General features: G+C 37.8%; 1 protein-coding gene across 3 annotated transcripts in view; it reads right to left on the bottom strand.

Annotated features, from left to right (window-relative positions):
- Positions 1–390: 390 nt before the first annotated feature.
- Positions 391–26,295, bottom strand: part of SMG1 (SMG1 nonsense mediated mRNA decay associated PI3K related kinase) — a 65,310-nt gene continuing 39,405 nt past the window's right edge. For all 3 annotated transcript variants that reach the window (XM_086760275.1, XM_086760277.1, XM_086760276.1), the window contains 32 exons: positions 25,667–25,811; positions 25,243–25,381; positions 24,735–24,965; positions 24,459–24,636; positions 23,322–23,483; positions 22,753–22,970; positions 22,396–22,550; positions 21,244–21,466; positions 19,934–20,180; positions 19,099–19,328; positions 18,282–18,530; positions 17,746–17,884; positions 17,549–17,658; positions 16,777–16,995; positions 16,153–16,343; positions 15,363–15,535; positions 14,694–14,973; positions 13,682–13,954; positions 13,324–13,558; positions 10,484–10,710; positions 8,588–8,738; positions 8,306–8,495; positions 7,606–8,075; positions 6,354–6,491; positions 5,432–5,584; positions 4,924–5,103; positions 4,475–4,702; positions 3,809–4,020; positions 3,508–3,614; positions 2,561–2,740; positions 2,332–2,438; positions 391–1,644 (listed from right to left, as the gene is read on the bottom strand). In XM_086760275.1, the coding sequence (XP_086616401.1) occupies positions 1,567–1,644; positions 2,332–2,438; positions 2,561–2,740; positions 3,508–3,614; positions 3,809–4,020; positions 4,475–4,702; positions 4,924–5,103; positions 5,432–5,584; positions 6,354–6,491; positions 7,606–8,075; positions 8,306–8,495; positions 8,588–8,738; positions 10,484–10,710; positions 13,324–13,558; positions 13,682–13,954; positions 14,694–14,973; positions 15,363–15,535; positions 16,153–16,343; positions 16,777–16,995; positions 17,549–17,658; positions 17,746–17,884; positions 18,282–18,530; positions 19,099–19,328; positions 19,934–20,180; positions 21,244–21,466; positions 22,396–22,550; positions 22,753–22,970; positions 23,322–23,483; positions 24,459–24,636; positions 24,735–24,965; positions 25,243–25,381; positions 25,667–25,811 (6,218 nt within the window). In that variant the 3' untranslated portion in view covers positions 391–1,566. The remainder of the gene's footprint in view (positions 1,645–2,331; positions 2,439–2,560; positions 2,741–3,507; positions 3,615–3,808; positions 4,021–4,474; positions 4,703–4,923; positions 5,104–5,431; positions 5,585–6,353; positions 6,492–7,605; positions 8,076–8,305; positions 8,496–8,587; positions 8,739–10,483; positions 10,711–13,323; positions 13,559–13,681; positions 13,955–14,693; positions 14,974–15,362; positions 15,536–16,152; positions 16,344–16,776; positions 16,996–17,548; positions 17,659–17,745; positions 17,885–18,281; positions 18,531–19,098; positions 19,329–19,933; positions 20,181–21,243; positions 21,467–22,395; positions 22,551–22,752; positions 22,971–23,321; positions 23,484–24,458; positions 24,637–24,734; positions 24,966–25,242; positions 25,382–25,666; positions 25,812–26,295) is intronic.

Genomic DNA, 26,295 nt, shown 5'->3' with positions numbered 1-26,295 from the left:
GAAAAGGAAGTTGCCTTTTCCTAAAGGTGTCCCACTTTAAAAAGGAAGCAAGAACCAGCACACAAGTAGGACATCAATCGAAGTAAGAAGATGACATTTTTAGAGAGACTTTTCTGACCATAATCACACTTTCAGTGCAGAATTGATTAAAAAAAACAAAAAACCTTGGTGGAAGATTCACTACGGATGCATTATTTAACAACCATCTATAGAAGTAATATGGCAAAGGAAAAATACTTTGCAGGAATCTTTACAGATCTAGTTCAACAAAAATTGGAGAGTCCTTCATTTCTTGGATTATATGTATACTCCTGTGAACTGAAGCACTATAATTTACAAGTGTAAACTAAAAGTATTAGGAAAGTGAAGTAAAAGGCATATCACTCTACCTCCACCAGAACATCACTTTATTGTTTATCTGTCATCAACAATGTAAAACTCTACTAGATACTCTATCCTGGTTTTTTAAAAGGTAAAGATTACATTGGATTAGCTACGGCGTACGAAAGAAACTACAGCAATCACAGTAGAATGAGATTGGAGGGACAATTTGAATTACAAAAAGTGTACACTGCAAGCAGAGGAAGTGCACATTAAATCAAATGCCTGTAGGATTCGTTACTTTTAAATGCACAGTGACAGTTTTGAGAAACTGTACATAACAGAATCACAGAAATTACTTTAAAATAACCAAAATTACATTTTGCATTTGACCATCCAACTCAAAAGTAATCATTGATGTTCTATATTTTCAATGCTTTTGGAAAATTTGTTTACCAAACAAAATTTAAGTTGTTAATTTGACTAAACTGTGAAGGAGAAGGATTGAAATAAAGAGTATACTGGAAGTACGCCTAACCTACAAGAATAAGCCAAGAGGGATGTATGCGAGGAGAGGCTGGGAGGGAGGGAGGAGAGAAAGGAAAGAGGAAAGGAAGAAGAGAAGAAAGGCTTTTTCTTCTATCTCAGAAGTTCTTCCAATGCAGCATATACCTGATGTACAGCTCTTTGCTTTCAGTCCATTTCTGAAGTTTACATTTTGTAGCCTTTTTCCGTACTAACTGGTCGACTCAACCAGCACTGTTGCCACGCAACAGGAGTAACAAGAATCTGAATGCTTCAAATCTTCCCTTGCTGTGATTTCTTCATGGCCCCATTTTTTCTGTTTTTCTTTGAACAGGGTTCGATGTTTCCTGAATTGTTCACAGGGTCAGGTGGAATTGAGTTCCAAATCACTCTGCGGTTTGTAGCATCCCGATTTCTTTCTGCAGCTAACCCCCAGACACGTTTGCAGTTCTTCCGTAGCAGAAAGACAAACCGCGTTGTTCAAGCAGTGAGCTTTCACCCTTGACCGTGGGGGTTGCAGACCATTGTGTTTAGCGTATCCCTGAGTGCAGCTATCCTGCAGGATTCACTTCCCAGTGCACCGAGATTTCCTAGGTTTCCTCAGATTAAGCCCCAGTATGCATCATCACCGACCGTGGTGTGGCTGTGGATGCCTGAGGCCGAGTTGATTCTGGTGGATGTCTGACCTCGCTGAACCAGACTGATCTGCTTTCTCCCTACTCATACCCAGGCAGTCCAACCTTCATACAGCTGAGCCAAGTTATCTAGATTAGTTGCTTCCTTAATCACAAAGTCAACCTAGTAAAAAGGTCAAACAAGTAATTAAAAATAAGCTAGATTTTAAAAAGTGTTTAAGTGATCTTAAGATGTGCAGTTGAATGTCACCTGCAAAATACATTTAACTGAAAAAAAATCTATAGCAATTGTAAACTTAATCTTACATAACTTTGTGTAGCCCACAAAAGAAATAGGAATTCTTACTGCAGGGGCAAAAAAAAAAGATCACACAATCTCATTCATAGCCCCTACACCTTGAAAATAACCACAACATTCTCAACTTTATGTGGACATCTGGGTCCCCTGACACAGTTTCCCACAGCAGGAGCATGGTTGTGCTATGCTAGTACACACAGACAAGTTCTGTCCTGTAGACAGCTGTACAGATGTCATGTTCTCCCTGGATAGCAACAGCTGTGTAACAAACGTTAGCTTACTGATATACAAAAGGCAGTTTTATCCAATTCGTTACTTTTATATAAATCTACGGTATAGAAGACAAAAGCATTTGATAAAAAAAATGAATGTAGCGATAGAAGGGAGCAGTATACCCTGATTTGCATTGGAATATAGATTAAACATCTCAAAAGGGACCCTCCATTCACAACAGGATTTTAGTCTTTAAGGCATCCTTCAGCATAGACACATGCTTACTACCCAATATTTAAAGCAAGGATCAGTACTGGAACATTACTATTTTTAACTCACCTGTTCAGCAACAGACATTCTCCTGTTGGGATCCACATCTCGGCCCTCTAACTTGGCTTTGACCCGCTTCCACACACTAACTGCATATGAATTCCTTTCCTGCACAGCTAAAGGCACAAAATAAAGTTAATTCAATTTTACATTCCTGCACAGAAACCCACAGAGGTGTTTTGAGGGTTTTTTTTTTGTTGCCAGTGGTTTTTGAGGTTTTTTTAAGCCCTGTATTTACCTTTTCCTGTTTTAGGGTCCCTGGCTGTCTTTTTGGGACTACAGGTAACACTTTTGCCAGTTCCTGGGACTGTGCTTGGAGGAGTATCTGCTGATGTGGCAAGATTTTTCTGAATTAGCTTTCTTGCATTCTGTGACATCACCTCTGGCTGAGTTTTCTGCCCTGTATTGCTACGTACAGCTGTAAAGAAAGTTTAAAAGTGTTTAAAGTATTCAAAATAATACACTACAGATGCAAGAAAAATCACAATTAATGTTTATCAAATGCAGCTATCAGTACTTCAGTACAAATGCATTTTAAACTCTGCACCAGTTCTTCTCTCTTCACAAACTTTCAGTTTTCTAATTTCTTTCACTTCACAAACGAGGTTTTGTTCCATTGCAAGACATTTATTTACATTAAGCAAGTTTTTATGGGCTCCCAACCTCTAATACTATAATTTTTTATGACAATTATAAAACTCAATTTTTGTTCCTAACAGCAATCAGGAACCTGTGCTCAGTCCAAATATTGACAGTAGAATAATCTTTTAAATAAAAAGAAATCCATACTCAAGAGAAACTTCATTCATGTTTAACTGTAAAGTAATGAAAGTTTTGCAGACATGAACACACTTGTAGAGTTTCAGGATCCATTCCAAAGTCACCACAAATTTTAATACTAATTTCAACAGAAATCAGTTTAGTTGACATAAGTGACAATGTGTTTCATGTATTCTAAGCTTTGTGGAGTGAATCCAGATCTCAAGGGCTATAAAAAAAGCTATGATCAAGCAGTCATTCAGGACTGTATGCTGAATGACTCGAGTTTTATAGGCTTTTATAATCTTATACAGATTGTTATAATCTTATACAGATTGGCTGTATTTCAAAATTTAATAAAAGTTATGTTTCCCTCTCTAATATAAATTCCTGATGTTTTAATGCCTGTCCTTTTTCAAGTTTTACCTGCAGCAAAGGTTGGCTGATATGTAGCAGCTGATGTTGGGCTTGAGCATTCATTTGATGTATCCGTGACTAAGGGTGATGCAAAACCCACTAGATTATTGTAGACACTAGGAAACACAATGGAGTTGATAAATATTCATGCAACTACTTATTGAAAACTCAGAAAGAAAGTTAAGTCAAATTTTGCAGAAAGTTTTCTGCATTCTAAGACAACCACCAAGTAGGTACCCCATGCTGTGTTTTGGCTACAGACAAGTAGATAAGCAAAATGCCTTCACCTGAGAGAAGGTGAATTCCTTACCTTTGGCTCTGTGTTTTCAGTTCTTTCAAGGTGGGAGTTATTTCCTGCAGCATTTCAACATGTTCCTGATTGCGGACTTGACCCATAACCTGAACTAATGTAAACAAAACTGTCTGAATATTATCTTGCCACGATTTATATTCACCCAAGAACTGCCTAACACTATTCTCATAGGGAACATCTTCACCATCTGCCAAAGCCGCTTCTTCATCCTGTAACAAAGATGTGCAAAAAGGTTAACTATTTGCTGTATTTTGGTTAAGAAAATAAAGTTGAGCATTTCTTAGCCTTTGCTGCCCCTCAGTTTGTCATCTGACAACAAATAATCATAATTTCCAGTAGTTACATTTCAAGAACATAAATTTGAAAAAGATCAAATGTTTTACTGATTAAAAATCAAAAGGATTTGTAAACACAAAGAAAATGTTTCAACTGCCAAATGAGAGCAAAGTTTTAATTCAGCCAAAGCCTGATTAGCCTAACTCTAGAAATAAAGCTTTATGAATTTGTAGAGATGAAATTAATTTCATGTCTTAAACTCCACATGCATGAACATATTTCACTGTTTCTAGATACTTTGAAAAGCATATAGTTACAAAGTGTTATTTTTCTTAAACTATACTGACATGGGTTTGAGGAATAAATTTAATGAAGTTTTAGGCATACCTTTGCCATAGCTTTCAGGAGATGTTTGACATCTCCAAGTTGTCTGTTATGACCCGTAAGCACAGTTTTAATACTATCCACCAGATTCTGAATTGTTTCACAAACTGTTTCTATTTGCTGTTCTCTTTCTGCTTGTACTGTTCTCTGCGTAGATATTTCCTGGGTCAGCTGCTTGTGAGCTGAGTGAAGCCATTCAGAGCTGCCAATAGGATGTTCAAGACCAGTACCCTAAAAATAACAGAAACATTTTTGTATCTGTATCCAGAGATAAAATTAAATTACTGTGCAGATGCTACTGCCAAGTGTTTAGCAGCTGATGGAATAAACTCTGTAATCCACAACCCATTAGAAAGTATATATAACATTAATTTAGAATGAAAGACAAAATTGAGAATTTATGATTACAGCAATTTTGTAATGTTAAATATTTTGGTTTGACCTTTACTTACCACTCTTTGAAGTAGGCGAAGCTCCAGTTCAGAGACTGAACTGTTGAACTGCGATGCAAATGAGCACATTTGTTGACAGCGTTTGAGAAGTTCAAATAATGCAGCATCAAGATTTAAGGCTTCTGCTGTTCTAGTACGTAAACTTTCAAAATGAATTATATTACTGCAGAGGAAGGTGACCTGAAAAATCAAAGCAAGAGTGAGAAAAATCATTCCAATTACACTGTCTATCTACAAAGTGCATTTGTTCCATGACCTTAGAAGTAAGAAATTTAAATACAGCAATAAAGCTGCTCTGTTACAGTAGCAGTATCATTTCAGGGTCATCCAACTCTGCAGCAATTCTCCCAGAGATTATTCACACTGCTTTTAAAGTGGAGTTGGATTCCCAAACGTATCTGGTTATCTATGTTTGCTCTTCAGATGCTGAGGAGGAAGAGTATCTTCTACATAAATCTCAAGTAGGAAATAAAAAGTGAACACACTTCTTGGGTCAATAGTATCATACCTGACTTGCTCTTTGGCTTTCTTTCAGTACAAGGTTTCTTCTTTCAGCAATAGTGGCATCAAAATCTTGCAAGACTGGTGCCAGTGCAGGATTAGCACCTCCAGCCCATTTTAAACGCTGCTCAATACTTGCTTCAAGTGCTGCTAGTTTCTCCTGCATTGGGGCGGGGGGAAGAGAATAAATACATAGCTACATATAATCCATACTGATATAGATCATCTTAAGCCTAACTTAAACACAACTAGATTTGATTGTTATGGAAATAGAGTCACCTGTCTAGATTGTAACTCATCATAAAAAAATACAAAAGCAAGTTAAAAGTAATCATATTTCTAGACTAAAAATTATGTAAAATCATAGCAGTCCTGAATTATTTTACAAACAATCTTTAAAAAAATTACAAACAGAACCTTCACAATTAAAAAGGAAATTAAAAATCAAGAAGTTAAGCAATATTTAATTTAACAAGTAAACATGCTATATTACCGATACCCAAAAGTCTAAAAAGCTGAGCCAAGCCACAGGACACAGAAACCTTAACACACAGAAAAACTCATTTGCCCAGATCTACAGACAAAGCTTCTGACACTTAGCTAGTAAAATGATAGTAAGTATGATCTAAGTCAGACAAAGATTAGGAGCATGATCAGCCTTCAGAAGGAAAGGTACTTTTGCATATTTGTATTTTTGCTCATGAAACAGATTTACCGATATTCCTGAAATAATATTTTGTATGAGACAGCAAAAATCAAAGAACGTAACAGTATACGTCAGACAGACTGAAACATGTCACTGAAAATACCACGGATTTTTTGCTTCGATATCAAGAGATAACAATCTGGAGGGGGTAGGTGATTTTGCAGTTTGTGTTAGAGTCACATTCCAATATGCTGCTGAACAAACGTCCCAAAAATAGTAGTACCTGGACTGTTGCAATTGAAGCTTCAATCTGACTGAGTGTGTGAAGTTTCTTTTTCATGCTGGCTAAAATTGCAGAACGAGGTGGAGGAGTAACAGAAATAGCTTGTGGGCGACTGATGAGGAGATCTTCATGCTGCCACTTGAAGAAAATAATGGGAACACTTGATTATCAATATTGCTCAGCACAAAATACTTTGCTTCACAAACAGTGATGCCAGTACTCTGGTACACTTTATAGTTAAGAGCATTTTAAAATGGCTATGTGTCAGACAATACTGGCACGCTTAGAAGTTCTAAATCATTAGAGAGTACTAGAATATATACAAAGTTATAAACCGAGTTTTGCTGGCTTGGATATTTATGCTATTAATCAGGCATTAACTTACTAGAAGTGATTTACACACATTTCGTTGATCTAAAGGAAAACTCTTCAATATTCAGAAACAATTCACTTGTGATACGTTAAAACCAAGATAATTTTGCTTACCAGTCCATGAAATGGTTTATTAACTGACATGGAGAAAGCCTTTATTCTTAACCTACAAATCACTACAAAATGAAGATCAAGGATACTACAACAAAACTGGATACCAGCACATTGCTCAAGGTACACAATGGCATTTTCTAAAGCCATTATTATTATTAAAGCCATTATTATTATTAAAGCCATTATTATATTATTATTATGAAGAACATTTTCAGGATTGATACTGCTGCTATTTATATTTTTTTTTCATGAGGCTATTTATATTTTTTTTTTTCACGAGGCAAACAGTGGAGCAAGGAGACAGTTAATGCATTAAAACTTTGAAGGAAAGGTAAAGAAGCCACTCAGCAATGCATACTCTGTTTTAAGACGTCCTCCCATAAAGTCATAGTCTGTCTGAAAAAAGGGGAAGAATGGGACAACACTGCTAGTATGAAAACCAGTGAATGACTTCTTTTCTAATAAAAGACAATGATTATTGGGAAAAAAAAAAACTTATGTATTTACTCGAAAAAGAATTTACACATTGCCACATTTGCATCTTATAAAGCAGCTTGTCTTCCAAAGTAGCTAGCACTTTTTTCCTTACAGAATAATTCCTTTTTTCCTTACAGAATAATTTAAAACCAAAATACTTTATTCAAGACCATTAAAATATTCTAAGGCTCATTCAACAAAATATAAAGTTTTGTGCTGAGACACAGTAACTAAAGGTGACTTTCCACAGACACAATTTGGAAAGAAATAACATGCATTGTGGTCTTACCTGGAACATGGCAATATGCAACTGCACTCTCTGAAGACTTGTCTTGCAAGATGAAATACTGGTTTCAAGTCTGCGCACTAGATCATGCTTCTTCCATGCTGTATCGTATGAACTAGCTAATACTGTTGCTCTGTTCATGACCAACTGTGAGAACTTGCCAATTTGGATATTGTGCTCCACAGCTTTCTTGCACAGGTCATCCACAGAAACTTTGCTTTCTGCTCCAAAGTCTTTAGCCTCTACCTGAGCAATGATATCAACACCCAAAGCACTGATGAAACTGCACAAAGTCAGTCCCAAAGCTTGATTTGGAAGGCCAATTAAAAGCTGTCTCACAAAGTCAGCTGTAAAAGCCTTGATTGGTTTGGCCATTTGGTCTTCACTAAAACAAGAATTTCTGTAAAGGGCTTTCACATTGACAATTTGGACAGGTCCATTTACTGCATTCTGGTCTTCAAGTGAACTGATTCCTTTTAAAGGAAAGAAACAGTATTTTTGTTATAAACAAAACATTTGATGCATCTAGAAATGTATTAACTGACTTATAAACACAGCAAGATTGCAGGAATTAATTTTTAACTTCTGCATACTTGTTATATAATGAAAGTTACCTTAAAAGCAACCATTTTACATTCTTCTCAAAAGGACACGAATGAGAAGCGTACAAAGCAATAGTGAATATTTGATAACATTTATTTACCTGACAATGTTTTAGAAAAGGTACCACAGAGCCTGAAAAATTCTTTAATTGTCTGTAGTCTCTTCAGAAAGAAAATTTCCTCTAGAACTTGCCGATTATTGTCATCATCAAAGAAGTTAACTTGGGTGCTGCGGGCTTCCCTAATTATGTCAATCTTACGCCAAGCAACAGGTATTTCCATCTTGTTTAGCTGAGCAATGTAAAAGGAAATAAATGAGTTTTGCTTCTATAAAACTTCCATATTCGTGACTCAGAGTACTCTTGAAAATAATAAATCCATACCTTCTCAATCAATAAACCAAATGCAGTTTCCACTTGAGCAAACATTCCATGAAAAGCTACCAAAAGCATCTGACCAGCTGACATTTTGGGAGTTTCATCAACTGAACCATTTCTTGGCTGAATCAGCTCACCATACTGAGCGTGAAGTACTCTTAAAAAAAAAAAAAAAAAAGAAAGAAAGAAAGAAAAGAAAGTTTATGTGGTTTTGCTTAATCTACAAGAAATAAACAGGATTTTCTTAAACTGATTGATCCCATGGCTAGAGCAGATTGGAATTAAGTTGCATCTGAACAAGGCAAAATTGTTGCAGGCTCTTCCTACCCACCCAGCCCTGCCTACCACATCAAGCCTAATCCTGGTCTCACAAGAACAGCTAAGGATACCATATAATACGCGATTGCATTAAAGGACCAGCTACAAAGCTAACTTAAAATACAGGCAGAGAATACACACTGTACTTCCCATGAGCATGGTTAAAGAGTTACGAATAGTAAGTCATGTAAATACAGAGTCACAGAATGGTTTGGGTTGGAAGGGACCTTTAAAGCCCATCCAGTCCAATCCCCCTGCAAGGAGCAGGGACATCTCCAACCAGATCAGGTTGCTCACAGCCCCATCCAATCTGGCCTTGAATGTTTCCAGGGATGGGGCATCCACCACCTCCCTGGGCAACCTGTGCCAGTGTGCCACCACTCTCATTGTAAAAAAGTTTTTCCATAATATCTAATCTAAATCTACCTCTCTCTGTTTTAAAACCATTACCCCTCCTCCCATTACAACTGGCCCTGCTGAAGAGTTTCTCCCCCATCTTTCCTGTAGGCCCCCTTTAGGTACTGGAAGGCTGCTATATGGTCTCCCCAGAGCCTCCTCTTCTGCAGGCTGAACAGCCCCAACTGTCTCAGCCTGTCCTCATAAGAGAGGTGCTCCAGCCCTCTGATCATCTTCGTGGCCTCCTCTGGACCTCTCCAACTGATCCATGTCCTCCTTATGTTGGGGGCTCCAGATGCAGTACAGCATCCAGCTGTATCACCTTGCCTTCCTTGAAAACCAAGTACTGGTTTTATAATATACATATATCTATAACTGACTGACTGGAGTATGGGGTCAAAAGGTGGAGGATGAGGTCTCAGGTTATAGCTGAAATGGTTTAACAGCTTGCTGCTCCTGAAAGGGTGGTCTCATTCTCTCCCTCCCTTATATCACTTTTGACCCTCAACTAACAAGCTGAGCAAACCTGCCAGTAGGTAAACCAGGAAGGAAATTAACCTAAGAGAAAAAAAGTAAATTGTTTTTAGCTGGTATAGCAGTCTTCATTGTACCACTTATGGAGCCACCATAACTGGCTCAAGGGAAGCAGCAAGATCACTCCTTCTACTTAGCAGGACGCTTTTGAATGGGCTCAGTTGTCTACTGAGCACTTCTCCAGAAAGGTACTGTCCCACATTACAAGTCTTTTTGATTGGTTGAGGCTTTGTTTGTGTTTTGTTTTTTTAATCAAGTGATTTTTATTTTTTTTTTTTTTAATCCTGACAAGAGAAGTGCCATGGTTACAAGCTCTCCCTTTCACAGCTTCCTCCCACAAACTAATGGACCATTTCCTCTTTTTAGCATCCCTTAACTTCAAATTACAACTACACATTTTGGAAAAAGTTGACTACCAAAAGTCATCTTTAAGCAGACGTACATGTAAATTGCCATAGCTCTGTATTTGTATGTATGCATGCAGATAAATGCACACACAGAGGAAACATGCACACTTTAGGCACTGCACTCTGCTTAAGGGTATTCTTGGGCCAGAAAAGCCTGTACATCAAGCAAATAGTAAAATTCAGACAAAGTAATATTCTGCAATCTTCATTCTCTCGTACCTGAGCTTTAAAAAAAAAAGTCATTTACCTTGCAACATCAATGTAATGAGTATGTGTTTCTTCCTCTAGTCCCATAGCAGCATTTCGTAAGTAGGCTTGAAGAGATTCAACCAGTGTTTGCAGAGGGATTCCATCAGTGGTTTGTTCAATAAGATTATCTAATTCATGGAGCATACTTTCTAAAGTATACTCTCCTTTCATTAAGCACCTAAGCGCTTCAGGAAAAATGATCTGTCGGAAGTTTGAGTTCAGTTCCTGTTGGGAAGTAAGAAAACATAAGAAATTTTCCCCTCAAAAACTATCCTATGCAACATCTCATTTTAGTATTACACTGTCCCGCAGTAGACATTATCTAAAAGATAACATGATGGTGGTCAGCCAAGAGTCAAAATCTATTTTTTTTTTTTAATTTAAAGAAATCAGGAATATATTAAACCCTGTACAAACCCAGAGGTTTAACATTTGCACAATGTAGCAACAACTAGCTCAATAGCAACAGCAGTAATTCCTTACAGTGATCCTAGCAGACGATTGGTGGTACAGAGATACCACATTGCAAATAAATTTTGTCAAATTATGTAGCTTTTCTTTTCCATTATGTAACTGATTTAAATTATTTACTGAATTTATTATTTATTAAACTGATCTGACTAGGTGTTCTGGTTTTGTTAGTGAGGGGGGGCCTAAGGTGGCAGTTTCTGTAGGAAACTGCTAGAAGTCGCTCCCCTTTGTTCAGTGGACTCGGCCGGGCCTAGGGCGGACCCACTGCTGGCCAAGGCCAAGCCAATTGGTAGCAGAATGTCCCGTGATAACGCCTCTGCGATAACATATTTAAGTAGGGGAAAACAGGAAAAAGAGGAGGAGAAGATGTGAAGCAGCTGAGCTGGGGGCAGAGAGGGGGAGGCGCGAGCCTCATGGGCCTTGCAGGCCTCACCCTCTGGCCTCCCGCCGGGCAGCCGACTGGGCCCAACTCGGCCCGGCCCGGCTGCAAGAAGTGGAGAGGAGATGAGAAGTGAATAAGATGTAAAAAGGATCCTGAGAGACATCTGCCAGCCTGTTGTGAAGAATGGCTGCAGACGCCAAGGTCAGTTCAGAAGGAGGGGGAGGAGTAATATGGCTCCTGGCCAAGATTCCTCTGCAACTCGTGGTGAAGACCATGGTGGAGCGGGTTGTCCCCCTGCAGCCCATGGAGGTCCACGGAGGAGCAGAGATCCACCTGCAGCCCGTGGAGGACCCCACGCCAGAGCAGGTGGAGGCCTGAAGGAGGCTGTGGCCCGTGGAGGGCCCGCTGGGACAGCTGTTCTGGAGGGACTGCACCCCGTGGAAGAGATGACCCACGCCGGAGCAGTTTCACAAAGGACTGTGGCCCGTGGGAGGGACCCCATGCTGGAGCAGAGGAGGAATGCGAGGAGTTCTTCCCCTGACAATGATACAGCGGCGTAAAACAACGCGTGATGAACTGACCACGACCCCCATTCCCTTTCCGCCCCCCCCGTGCCGCTCGGGAGGGGAAGGTAGTAGAGATAATGTTAAGCCCGGGAAGAGGGAGGGGTGGGGGGAGGTTATCTTGTTCCCTGTCTCATTCTCCTGCTAGTTTTAGAAATAAATGAATAGTTTTCCCCAAGTCGAGTCTGTTTTGCCCGTGACGGTAACTTTAAGGATTTCTCCCCGTCCTTATCTCAAACCTTGAGCTGTTTTTTCTTATATCATCTCCTCCTATTCTCTCGGAGGGTGGGGGGAGCGAGAGAGAGACTGTGTAGTCTGGTCCTGATCAGGGCTGAACTACGACACTAGGCAAGGGAAAACCATCAGAAACTTGCCAGATAATGATTATTTTGCTGGAGTCCTACTCATGCCACATAAACCAATGTAGGTAAAAAAAATCAGTACCTTAACTGGCATAATGCAATTTTCCCCAAGCAGAATGCATCAGAGGGCTAAAGGCAGCTACAGAAAGAACCAACCAACACACTGTCTCCAAAATGAGACAAGACACACCAAAAAGATTAGTTATCTTGACTGCTCAGTGAGCTACACATCTTACGTAAGAGCTCACAGGGAGGACAACAATGTATGGGTGAAAAGATCTCAGCCACAATGCAATGAAATTGCATGCATGTTTCTGAAAAATTTCTGAAGTGTTAATACTTTGAAGAGCAAAGAAACAAAGTTATTAAAATCTCAATGCACTTATACAGGTTGGTAGCAAAGTATTTTTCAAATACAAGATAGTGGAACCAACCACAAAAACTTATTTACACCAGCTGCTGTTTATAAATCATCTTAGTCTTCAGAAGATATTTTAGTCAAGCTGCCACTAATGGTTTTTTATTTGTTTTATTAAAGTGGAAACATTTCTAAACCACAGAATTATAAATGCATTTTTCTCCTTCCCAATCTTGGAGATAGAGGCCTGTACAACAGGTTTTCAGAATTTCTTTCAACCTACTTGTTTTAGGTTAAAATAAGTAAGGCTTAGCAGGAGCACAACACAGAAAAGGCATAGATTAAACAGTTTAGAAGTTGTTCTGGACTGCCAGTAACAGAACAAAACAATGAAAGCAAGACATGAATCTGGTGTGTACTAACCTTTTTCTCACCATTACTCACTTAACAGCAGTTTTTACAATTTGTCATGTATAGATCAAAATGCTTTCAACCAATAAAAACGTAAATGGCAGTAGCAAATGCCTGTTCAGCTCAGCCAAATACAGCAATCAAGACTAAGTTCCAACAAAAAACAAAATCTCAGCAGCACCACAAATAAACATTTAGCTGTTTAAGGAAGAAGCTGTTAAAAATGGCTTAGCTGAATCCTTAGAAGGTTGAGGAGGAGGAAAGAAAAAGTAACATAAGAGTAAGGATCACCTGAAGTGAGATATATACTCCATTTGCTAAATGAACCGCCTCTGATGCTTCAATTGGGTTAGGAATATCTAAGTCCTGGGGTACAAGATGACACTGCTTCAGCAACTGCACAAGGCACATAACATTCCCACTCATGCTGCAAAGCTCCTCCAAGAACCACGCTCCATCTCTTGAGGTCAAATCAACCAGTTGCTCTCCAGCACTAGATGCTGCACCTTCCATCATCAGATTTCGCCTGGATGAATAATGACACTTAGTTAGACAGCCTGTCTGCAACTGCATTCTCCACATAATTGGATATTCCTTTTACGTGGTCTCAAACGTGAATGCACACAGAATTTCACAAAAGGCAACTCACCTCGTCAGCGTGCAAAGAGCAGAGATAATAACGCTTGCTAAGCTCAGTGAGCCCTCCTCTCCATTTTCATGAAGGAAAACTTTTATGCAACGTTCTATTTCTTTCAGCTGCTCTTCACAAACAGGTACAGTAACTGCCTCCTGTTTCAAACGCTCCACCTGCCTAATAAGTCTGTTATTTATATCTGCTGCATAGCGCTGTAGAGTCATTTCTGTAGCTGTTATGAACTGACACATACTTGGAGGTGGTTGAGGAGCATATTGCATTTCATACCTGTAAAGCAAAAGTACAATGACAAAATTGTCCCTTGTCAAGCACTAGCAAATCACATACTGCTCTGTGGGTAGGAAAAAACCTCTGCATATGAACAACTCCCATATCACCTACTCCATATCAACTCTAAATAACCACACCAGTTGATGGCTACCCTAATGACTCTTTCATAAAGTCCTAAAATGCACCACATTTCATATCTATGTGCAAGGACAGAAGACAATTAGTAGTCCTTGAGGCAAAGAAGATAAGAAATAGGAAAGGAACTGGTTTCAGTGGAAATGCTTGAATATAATCTAGATCTTGTAAGCCAAGCAGTAATAATGCCAAAATGACCTGACTTTAGAAGAAAAAAGTAATTGCTTGAAATTCTGCTTTAATTAAAAAAAATAAAATAAAAAAAAAATCTTTAGTTGACTTATGTGATTTTTAAATACTAGAAGTCTCTAAAACTCCTAAATATCAGTACCCTAAAGCCACAAAAATGGTGCTTCATTTGTTCGTTACAGGACAAAGTTACTTGGTTTTCTTTTTGCAGTACACAGATTAAACTCTGGAACAGTATTTTTAAAGCATTTTTTCATCTTTTTCTCCGAAATTGTGGAATTACAACTTAACCTTGTCTTGCTTTATAATTAGATTGGTCCTTGCAAAAGTATTTATTTTAATTAGAAAATTAAAATCCTGAAGTAGCTTGAAAATTAACTTCTTCAAACAATTCATTATTCCGTCAACTTACTTCCTAAAGATTTCCTGACAACGCTCTATTGTCATGTTACAGATGAGTTCTTCCATCCAGGTTTTCCACTGTTCTACTCGATGCTTCTGAAACACAGCTTTTGGATACTGAAGAGCTACTGTTGCATAGTTGTGCAATTGTTCAAGACAACCACGTAACACAGATCTTCTCTGCTGGAGAAGAGCACCAACTTCTCCTTCCAGTTGTTCACACTGACTGATTAGATGTGCCTGGCCTGCATTTTGCAGAAATGCTGTTGCTGGGACATAACTCGGAGGACCTTTTAAGAAAGATGGTTAAAAATTAAGATGCATGTGTGAAGCACATATATTTTATAGGATAGAAATACTGAGTGTTAACATATTTTCCAAAATATTCTTTTACTTGTGACAAAGGAAGTATGGAGAACTAGTATTTAGACTTTTGAGCACAAGGTAAGAAAATCATCTCATGCCTAGCTAAGGTGAGAAAGACAAGTTCTTTCAAACAGCTTGGCAGAGAAACCTTGAAGTGCTCCAAATCATCCTTTGAAGAACCCTCTCTCTTTTTATTTATTGTATACAGGTCCTTGCCTTTAAGTTAGAAGATACTCATAACGCCTCCCGATATAATAAACTCTAGTTATTTTCAAACGATTAAAAAAAACCCCTCACAAATACTATTTTATACCTAGGTCCATTTGTGTGCTAATTTCTTGAAGAAGACTTGCAAGTTGCGTTGCCTCTAAATTACTGAAAGCAGTCTGGTAATGTGTTATCCACTGCTCAAACTCATTCAGCTTCACCTGGATTGCTTCCTGGACAGCTCTTTGTTGAGACTGCAACTGTGTGTGCTCAGAATACCTGGATTTTTGAAACCACAGAATCAAGTAAGTACTACAATAAAAAAAAAAAAATACTGAACAATACAATTACCTTGTTGACCCGAAAATGAACGTATTCTCACCAATTACATAAAACTTTAACAATTTGTGTTAATAACTAATTCTGTTTTCCTACAAAAGAATGAATGCATGTGCATATTAATGCAATTCTGAAATCATTGACCAATTTCAAATAAACTTGAAAAATAAGTTGAAGAATTAGAAACTTAGATGAAAATATTTTTGTGCTATTTATCAATAGCTGCTTTGTATGGGTTAATTTGATGGGACACCACCATATTCAGCACATTTTGACTCTTGCCTTGAGGGGCAAGTGTGGAACACAGACTTGCAGAACTTATATCCATGGAGTATGAGGCATAGGACATGAATTAGATTATTCAGGAGCAAAAATGGTTTCAATAGTTCTTCTCTACAAGTAAGAATATTTGTAAGAATACTTGTAAGAATAGCTTTTACGCAGCTATTAATCTCTCTCATATATCCATTTCTAACATTTAACTTGTAAGTACATTACTAAACCACCAACTGTATAGAACTGCGAGATTCCTAACAGAATTCCTGGCTCCTCCGTACCTGTGCTGAAGAGTGTGGGAGGGATGATCTACTCCTTCTGCACCTTCCAGAAATTCTATCTCTTCCAGCAGTTTTCCTTGCAACTTTTCTACATCTGTCAACTGCTCTTGCAGGTTCAGATACTCTTCTAAACTACTGTCCAATTTTGGCAGCACAGCAAGCATTTCATCTCTGTTCTTAAACCAATTAACCTGTAACCAAGACACAGATGTTATAGAACTGGACTGATTTCAAACAAGTAAGAGAAAGTAATATATGGTAGCACTTAACCCTTCAACAAGGTTGTTCATCTAGGGCTACCTCCAGTGCTACAATTGCTAGAGCTTAACAAACATTCTTTATTTAGACTGCTCTTTAAATCTTTATTTTTATTTCCTCTAGCCCAGATTCAGGCAAAACATTAGAATGTATTTTAGAATTAAGTACACAGAAAATGAAAGCTAAATACTTGCAAGTTCTATATAAGCACTTCCCTCAACACAAACTCAATTCAGCTCAATAAAATTTGTGAACTATTTTAATAAATGACCACTTCTTCCACCAGCACCCAAAATGCAAATAAATGAAGTGAAAGCATAGGGCCTGCTTTGGTTACAAAGTAGAAAATTCTTGTAGTGAACTCACTTTTATCTCAGCCACTCTTGAAGAAAAGAGACTACGTGTAATATCTCTTTCCATTTCTCTTTTGCTTTGTTTGTTTTCAGCCTGCTGGCCACCACCACCATAGACAGCTCCAGCAAATCCTGCTTCACCTCCTGCTGTCCAGTCCACCAGAGGATCATAAACAAAAGCTTCAAGCAACGTAAGCAAAGTCTCTCTCCCACGCCGCATAATATGAAGGACCTGCATCATATTTTAAACAGACTCATTCTGCATCTTGCATTATCCTTGTAGAACAGTGGAATTTTAAATGCAAAATACTGTGCTTGTATAGGAACAGAAATCTGTAACTTCTCCCTAACCACTACAAATACAAGAACACCACTGCCTGTACAAATGCACCTAGCCTGCAGTATTATCACTAAAACTAAAGACTGAATTCTAGCCTTCCACACAAACCTTATATTCTAGCATGTTTATAGACTATCAGCTCTGAAGAAAAAGCATAAGCAAAACTTCAGAAAAAAGCTTCAGGAAAAACATAACATTTTACATCTATAGCTTACAAGTCCCCCTTTCCCCCTGAATTGTCATTGTACTACTACCTGCATATATATTTATCTGACATTCTCACATTTCTTACATACCTACTATAGGATGTATCTAAAACAAGCCCAATTAAAATCATAACAGAAAAGGTGAAGGCTTTATAAATCAACAGCAGAATGTTTAATAGAAAGGTTTAACATAGTATTCAGCAAGTGCTAGCCCTCAGTTTTCTGCAAGTTTAACTCACCTGTTCACAAGAAAGTCTGAAAACCCCTTCTACTCCTGTCACTCCAAGTGCAGTTTCAATATTGTGCGTCATCCGGAACGGAACCTTCTCTGGCACCCTAAGGCTTTTCCCTTTAAGATAAAAATTAAAGTTGTTTCTTTTAATTACCAAGAAGGGAAACCTTTTACTTGAATAACATATAGCATTTTTTAAGTTACCTTTTTCAAAGCAAACATTATAATCTATGTGGACAACTTCTCCTGTAGTCATATCTATAAGAACATTATCCAGATGTCTGTCTCCAAGACCAATGATGTAGCCAACCATGGACATAACTGCAGTGGATCTTGCATACGACTTTAAAGAGAGTTTCAGGAAAAAATTATTTGTGGGAATCCTCTACCAACACATTGGACTGACTACCATCTTAAAACATTATTTTAAGCGTAAGTATAAGACAAATCAAAACCAACTGATTCCAAGCTGTTTTCTATTTGTTGTCTGATGATATCTTACAAGAGTTTTCACGATTTAAGCTGATAATTCTAGTATGATAAAGTAGAGCTATCAGGTGTATACCCATTTTTGTATTCCAGATGGTACAACTGCCAACATTTTCTGCCCCATGAAACTTCAGTAGTGCCAGCTCACCTAACTCATGAGTATCATTGCTTGAACACATCCCAAGCTTTTGTTGCCCCTCATCGCATTAAAACCACAGCCTTTCAAAGGGAAAATATTTGTTGTAACTCACCTGTGTAACTCTCCACCATTCATCTGGTGTAGTACATGATGACCAGAGCTCTTTAGCTAGGAGATTCGGGGGAGTTGCTTCCATTAGTTCTTCTAGAACAGCCCTCATGACATTCAAGGGCCAGTCACGACGCGACACATCAAGACTAAGCCCGACTGCCTTTAAAGCGGGTCCAATTTTACTGTAGTAAAGTTCACTGGGTCTAGGCACTATCCCAGGATTCTGAGGAGTCTGGTAAGAGTCCTGAGCCTAGAAGAGGTAAAAAATAGTAGTTTACATATCGCAACACATTACCACAGAAACTCATTACCCCAGAAAATATCCTAAATTCAGTTTTGGTGAGAATGAAATATTAAATCAACTCCTCTACTAAGGATTACTTTTACAGCTCAGAGAATTCTTTCAAAATTCAATAGTTAAAAAAGCCTATATAAACTGAAAAGACATTGTTTTGGCCTAACTCTATTCTTACCAAGGTAAATTTTAAAAATGCAACCATAAAAAGTGTTTTTAAAATGAAATGAGAATGAGAGAATGAGATGCAGAACCAAAATAACTAGTTGTTCAAAAACAGTTCTTCAATTATCATGCCAGAACAGCATATTTATGTTGCATACTGTAATACATATAGATACATAGATGCAATGTCATTTGACATCTGCTGAAATCCCAAGAGATATGAATACACAGAACCATTCTGCACTATTCCTAACAAAATACATTCCTTTTAAGACTGTGTTATTTAGAACTGCAAAGCAAATCAGAATAAATGTTTCCTTTCTGAATTGTTCTAGCTGGCATAAAACATAGTTGTTACCTTTTGTGCTTGTAAAGCAGCTTCTCGCTGTTGCCACCGCTTGTAAAGACCAAACAAAGGTGTAGCTCCATCCACCCACTGGATCAAGCCTGACCTTGTTCCCAGAGGTGTCACAGAGTAATGCCTTGCATGGAACCTTGGTGTCTCTTGACGGTTAATGGTAGCAAACATTGTGTTCACAATTGATAAGAATTGCATGATTCTTTCATCTAGATGCAAGTCTTCCAAACCTGCAATACATTTGTTTAGAATTTAGTTTCTAGATAAAAATTCTTCTCTTAAAACCCAAAATTAAGCATTTTTTAAAATCCTACTTCATTTCAGACTATTAATAGCTTTATAAATCATGCAGATTAAGGATGAGTTGTTCAGCCTAAACCTAAGTGTTTACACAGCATTTACCTACTAGAACCACCATTTTATGACAGCTCTCTCTGTGAGCAGTACACAAAACAGTTACTAACAACACAAATAGGTCTTTCCCTTTCAGGGAAGGCATGAAGTCTCTGAAGTTCTCTTCTGGGTGCCTCCTTAAGTTTCTGGAAAAGTGCATCCAGCTAATCCTATCAGTATGCAAGCAGAACACTGTTTCTGATGCAACCCTTATAAAAGGGGGATCTGAAACACCCTGACTTACAGCTTCACAAGGCAAAATTTCTTACACATGTATGGTGAAGTGGGAGGTGGGGAAGAGAGGAAGCAGATGCTCCAAACAACTCTCTGTATCACATGGGCAGATAAAGCAAAAGTTGCAACCATGCATCTTCCCTACTTTAAAATAGTCTAATTTATAACAAGAGACAGTAACTTGTATGAGAAAACTTAAATTTCTTACCTTTGAACAGGTAGGGATAGTTCTTCCCATCTGAACCCAGGAAAAGCAGCTTTTTAGGTTTGGTTTTGGTAGGCAGGATTGTGATGGTGCTGCCCACACTATGAATTGTGACTGTGTCTCTGGTAGATACTTCTCCAGGAAGTGCTATTTCAGTGTTCATCATGGCAGCCAAGCAAGGACTGATTTCTTCAAGTCGTAAAACATAACTAGCTCGTTTCTGTGCTCTTTGCTGCAAACTTAGCATCACCTATTCCAAAGAAATATTTGGGTTTAGGCTGAAGTTCACATTAACAGCTAGTATTAAAAAAAAAAAAACACCAAAAACCAAACAACCCAAACAAACAAAAACAAAACAAAAAAAACAACAAAAAAAAACCAAAAAAACCCCCCAAAAAACCCCACACAACCCACCACAAAAGCAGATTTAATGCTGGTTATCTTCCAGAAAGCAGAGATATTTTTCATAAACTACCTTTCATCCTTGCCACCATTTACAGGTTAGGATGAAGATGATAAAACTAAAAAAAGAAAAACCATTATTTATTCAACAAATATACTCCGCCTGGTGATAAGCACCAAAGTCACAAGAAATCAAGCTGCTCAAGAGGCTTGTTCCTGCATTTATAAACATCTGAGCTGCGGTCAAAGGCAGCAGCATTCAGCAACCTCGTGTTTATATATCTGCATGCTTGCTTATTCCACAAGGCAGAAAGCAAAATACAAAAAGTCTATTTGTGTGTAAAACCTAGGTTCTGTCTAGCAAGACTTTTAAAAATCACCAGATTGACTCTCAATATCCAAGTGAAAGTATATTTTATTTCTCCGCAGATCCATAAAGAACTAAGACAAGATAACATAATTAAAAAATAAAGTATCTTTGGGAAGCATTGATCATTTGAAGGTTGCTGCACAGCCTGAGGACTATGCTTACATAACCAGAGTACCAACTTGTTAAATTTTAAATCCACTAAACTCAAATGGCACAGAGTTTCAGAAAGACAGTATTTTAAAAAACAAACCCCTCTGCCCCCAAAACTGACAGTATCCCAGATAGCAGAAGATGCAAGATTTGAGAAAAACAAATAAAATTCATTGGGTAGAAATGCAATAATGTAGACAGTCAGTAGGACTTGCTACAGAGGCAAAAATTACCATGCTTTACCATCTAGCATGTCTGTGGTGATTGCAGAAGACAGTCTCAGGCTGCAATTTTGATATGACAAGAGAATACTAAGGAGAGGGTCAAACACAAGGTGCAGCAATAGTGTCAAGAGCCCCTACATTGTATTCTTTGTCTGTGCATGTAATACCTCTTTAAATGGGAGCCAGCTGCTTCCAGGTTTAGCAGGATTCAAAGGATTCTTAAGTTTCTCTAGAGCGTTTTCAATTGCATCTCCATAGTTATCCTGAAACCATTTCTCATGTGGAGTTTCTGCAGGAGCTGCAGTGATGCTCCGTACATGTTCCAAAGCAAATACAATGGGCTTCATTAGAGCTGTATGTTTTTCACGCATGATTGCTATTTTCTCCTCTCTATTAAGAAAAAACCCCAAAATTTCCACTTAACTCCATAAAAACTAAGTTACTTCATAGGCAGAGCATTAAAATAAGACTGCAAATGAGACATCTAAGAATTTATGGAAATTATTACATCTTTAAAACAAGGACTTCAAGGATGACCTTACTAAAAGAGTATTTCATTCCTCATTCAATGTATGTTCCCCTGAACCAAATTATTATTTTTTTTTTTCAAATTGAAAAATTTGAACTGAGTTCTTCACCACTGGAAACTCTGAGGAGAAGCTCAAAGCTCAAACCACTTTAACTGATTTCCTTTCATACAAGAGCTCGTTACTACTACTTCCTGAGGATGTACCACAGTATAAAGAAAGGGAAGAATCATGCTGTTCTCCCATTCCATGTCAGCCCTGACTATAGAATTCAAGAGGCATCCTTAAGCTTAGCCAGGTGCCCAGTGAATGACTTTCCTCTTCCACAAGTCCACTCACAGGAAAACTCAGTGAAAACTAAAAGCCGACTAAGACATTGTTTATTCCAAATAGCTGTATTTACAGTAAACTCCAAATAGATTACACCCTTCAACATGCTTGTCCTCACTTTAGCTGACTTGTAAGACAGACCTTGGAAATGAAGAAGTATAGGATCTCATAATCCACAACTTCATACGCACTGGGTTCTAACACATTATTACTAAGGCAATTCCAACAAGGATTCACAAGGTAAACTTGTGAATTCAAGGTAAACTGTTGTTGCTTCTCATTTGATTAGAGTACCAGCTGTAGCACCAAAATGTTCTTTAAATAAGGTCACTGGCCTACAAAGAAGCACCTAGGATAGTACGAATTCACGAGCAACAACACTGTTGATCGGTTTGACTGCACGCTTCCCCAAGAACAAACAATTGTTACAATTACCACTTGAATTATTAAAAAAAGACGTACTTCCGTAAAGTGTTGTTGTTTTGGACCCTCTTGACTTCGTCTTCCAGCTGTTGAATCCTTCTGAGGACGTACATGTGCTGCTGCAGTAAAACTCCCAACCAAAGTTCATCCCAAAGAACTGTAACTCTGCGCAGCTCAGCTACTAGCATCTGAACCTGTATAAAATAAATTCAGATTCACTTACTTTTAAGAGTACTGGTATTAAGACTTATGTTTGTAGATGAACAACTTGAAAAAATATGACAGTCTAACAGCAAAGATGCACCAAACTTTCAGTAGGTCTACCCACAAGATACACAAATTACGTATTTTGTGGTTCAAATAACGGCACAAGTAGCATACATTTGGATTATTTACCTGCAACACCATTGTTGGATTTGCAGCCGAAAGCTTCTCCACAATTTTGCTGTAACAATCTTGCATCATTGCTTGATCTTCATTTAATCCAACTTTTGTGTCATCTTTACTACTTTCTTGAGAAGCTGGGGGGGTCCCTCCATCACATTCTCCACCCAGCAGTTCTTCCCCTTGAATATTACCTAGCAAAGTAGGGATGGCAGAAGGCAGCTTGTTTCCTAAATTAAAAACAGATGTTAAAGTATTAGCTACATTGTTCTAGCCTTGAAAGATACATCACTTAATACTTCATGTAGCATCAGGTCCCTATATTACATTACGTACTGGCAAAGGATATGATGATAAAACTGGAAAAGCCTAACTTATTTGCCAAACCAGTACATCAAATTAAAGGTATCAGTGAGATCCTATAACAAAAACATTCTAAGATAGAAAGTATCAGCTATTGAAAAACAAAACAAAAAAAAAACCAAAAAACCAAAACCAAACCACCATGTCAGTATCATTTTATCCAATATATAAAAAATATTATCTAAAGTGTATTTGAACATTTATTTTTTCCTCCATACCTGAAGTCTGAGATTCACTGCTAAGTGAAATGGTACCCACTATTGCAGGATACAGTATAAGATGAGGAGAATCTTGAGCCACTCGACACAATAAGTTGCAAATACTCTGACGAACATACACTTCTGGGTGATTCAGGCGGGAGAAAAGCTGAGGTATAATACCTACAATAAACAGGAAAAGAAAATGTGTCAATTCATTTCATTTCACTTCAAATGGAAGAATCCCCAGAGACGTTCAAAGTCAGGCTGGATGGGGCTCTGAGCAACCTCATCTGGTTGAAGGTGTCCCTGCTCACTGCAGAGGGGTTGGACTACACGGCCTTAAAAGGTCCCTTCCAACCAAAACCTTTCTATGACTCTATTAAGTGATGCAGAATTTTATTTTATTTTATTTTAAAGAGCATGCTGGTTTTACATTGGGAGAATGTAAATGTCTAGTTTTCTAATAAAAACTTATATTAAATAACTGTCTTTCACAGTAGAGGCATTATCTTATTTTCTTCTACTATTCAAATACATATAACATCAGACACAATATATAAATCCTTTAGTCAAGGACTAGGACTTCAGTTTTGCACGCTGTATCTGTTCTATGATTTTTCAAAAACAAGGAGGGTCACATTAGTAGTTCTCGAAGTTAGCATAACTGGATGTTTAAAAAAAGTAGTACAATTTTGCAACAGTTGGCTTCCTCTTCTGCTGCGTTCCATACTAACTCAATAACCTTCTGTGGGAAAGGCCCTGAGAAACCAGAAACAGTGTAGTGACAAACAACTACTTCTGAGCCATCTGGCTTTATCCAGCAATCTTTCTCTGAACTGCATTTCAAACTGTAGCTACGCAAAAAGCCCATTCCACGTTTTTTAAGGTGGTGATATAATGTAATACTTAAACTACATCTCCTTTCTCTTTTCAATGTCTTAAGGCGGAGGAGGGAAGGGATCAGAATATGTGCTACTTACCTATTTTAAGATCAGAATGTATGGCAGGCTTGAACACCTTTAATGAAATTTAGTAAGACAGGCTCTTTCCACCATGTTTAAATAAAAAATTTGTGAAAGTGCAATGAATACCTTTCTGCTTGTATTTAGAGAAAACACGTCAACATTAATTTTAACAACTAGATAACGTATTTACCTCTCCAAGGAGCAGTAGGTGTAGTTTCCAGCCCATGCTCTAGGTACTGTCTAAGTTCTCCAGCATGCTTCACAAGCAATCGTAACAGTCTGAGGGTTGCCATCACAATAACATCATCAGTGCTTTGCTCAGAAGTATTTCTCAAGTGCAACCTGGGATCATCTTCATCAAGTTGAACCTTGAAAGAAAGAAATTCTCCTCTAAGCTAAGTGTATAGTTCATACAATAATTTAAAAGAGTTTGTAACTGAATTTCCTCATCAGCATAAACACTAACCTGACCAGCATTGAGTTTGAGAAAAGTAAAGTATGCACTGCAGGAGAGTTTATAGAGACTGAAGATTCTGTCTACAACTTTCCTCCACACTTTAATTAACCCTTCTGTTGCATTTTCATCAAGATCTGAAAGCCAGGGACAACTTGTTAATAATTGACGCCATATAACATCCACCATATCATCTTCTTCATTGTCTTCATTTTCAGTGATTTGTAGAGTCATATCTTCATCCTAAATGCAAATAAAGAGAAAACAGATCTGATTAAGTCCTCCAACAATTTCTACAAGCAATATGAGTTCCTAATCCAGCTTTTGTCTAGGCAATTCATGCAATTGCATTACCATAGTCCACAGAACAGATGTGTTACCACTTATCTGACAGATGGTTTCTTAGAGAACACTTGTATTGTCTGAATTTTAAAATACTTACAAGAATTAATATGAATCACAAGTAGAGGAAAAATAAGGTTCACACTGAAGTTGAACAAGCAAGCAAATTTACACCTACTTGAATCCCAGCTGGACGACACACTGCCTGCCCAAGAATCCCATAGATTTTCTCTTTATCTTCCTCTGCAATGTTGTCTGGAAGCAAGTTCTGAACCTCAGATTTTTCCCGGGGCAGCAGACGAACACCTTCTCCCTGACTGTAACATTTAATGAATTATTGATCTCCAATATGTTAGTATGTGCAGAGCTACCAAACCCATTAAGACTGTATACATAAAACTTCTTGAAGGAAGAAATCTTAATCCTTATCTCAGAATTAAACTTCCTTCTTTTTACACAGGGCAAGTAATTAAAAGAATATTCAGTTCTCTGTTCACATGCAACTTTGGACCACAAAGAACAGTAATCATAAATACAAAGCTAGGGTTTACCTTAAGAAAACTAATTGTGTCATATAAATTTAAATATTAGGATTAATTTACCTGGCATTATCAACTACTTTCCGGCCCCATCTATAAGCCCAACTAGCCAGAGCTGCCCAAGACTTGGCTACTTCAGGTGCCTGTACTGAAGACAAGTGATACAGCTGTCCCAAGATAAAGTCAGGTTCTCCAACTCCAATATTTACTGTGATGGGAGAAACAGAGCAATATATGTTATGATGTAAAACCTACTTCTGATTTCCTTAACATAGAAAATAACACCAAAACAATAAAAGTACACAATATTTTTTTTCACTCAAGTTAGTACCCAAGAGTGTAAAATTTCCCCAAATGTAATTATTTTTCAGTTCTGGCACTGGTTGCAAAACAAAGACCAGTTTTTCCTTTGCTAACAATCACCACCTAATCTCTATAATTGCTTTCTCCTTCACAGGAAGATGGAACTGAGGCAAGAAAATCATGATCTCCAAAAAAGCAAGGTGCTTCAGAGAGCAGATTTTTATCAAGTACTGTGTTTGTGTTTATTTGTGTATATATATTTATTTTCTTCACCATCAAGTCAGAAAGCACCAACTACTTAACATCCTTTAACAACTCTAAAATAATTTTGGCTCTGCAAGAGAGAAAGTGTTTATGAAATCCATGTTTAAGAAACAACTTTATCTTGA

Source organism: Chlamydotis macqueenii, chromosome 15 (genome assembly GCF_036417535.1).
Source record: "Chlamydotis macqueenii isolate bChlMac1 chromosome 15, bChlMac1.mat, whole genome shotgun sequence".
Taxonomy (NCBI): domain Eukaryota; kingdom Metazoa; phylum Chordata; class Aves; order Otidiformes; family Otididae; genus Chlamydotis; species Chlamydotis macqueenii.
This window is presented reverse-complemented; position numbering and strand designations above follow the sequence as displayed.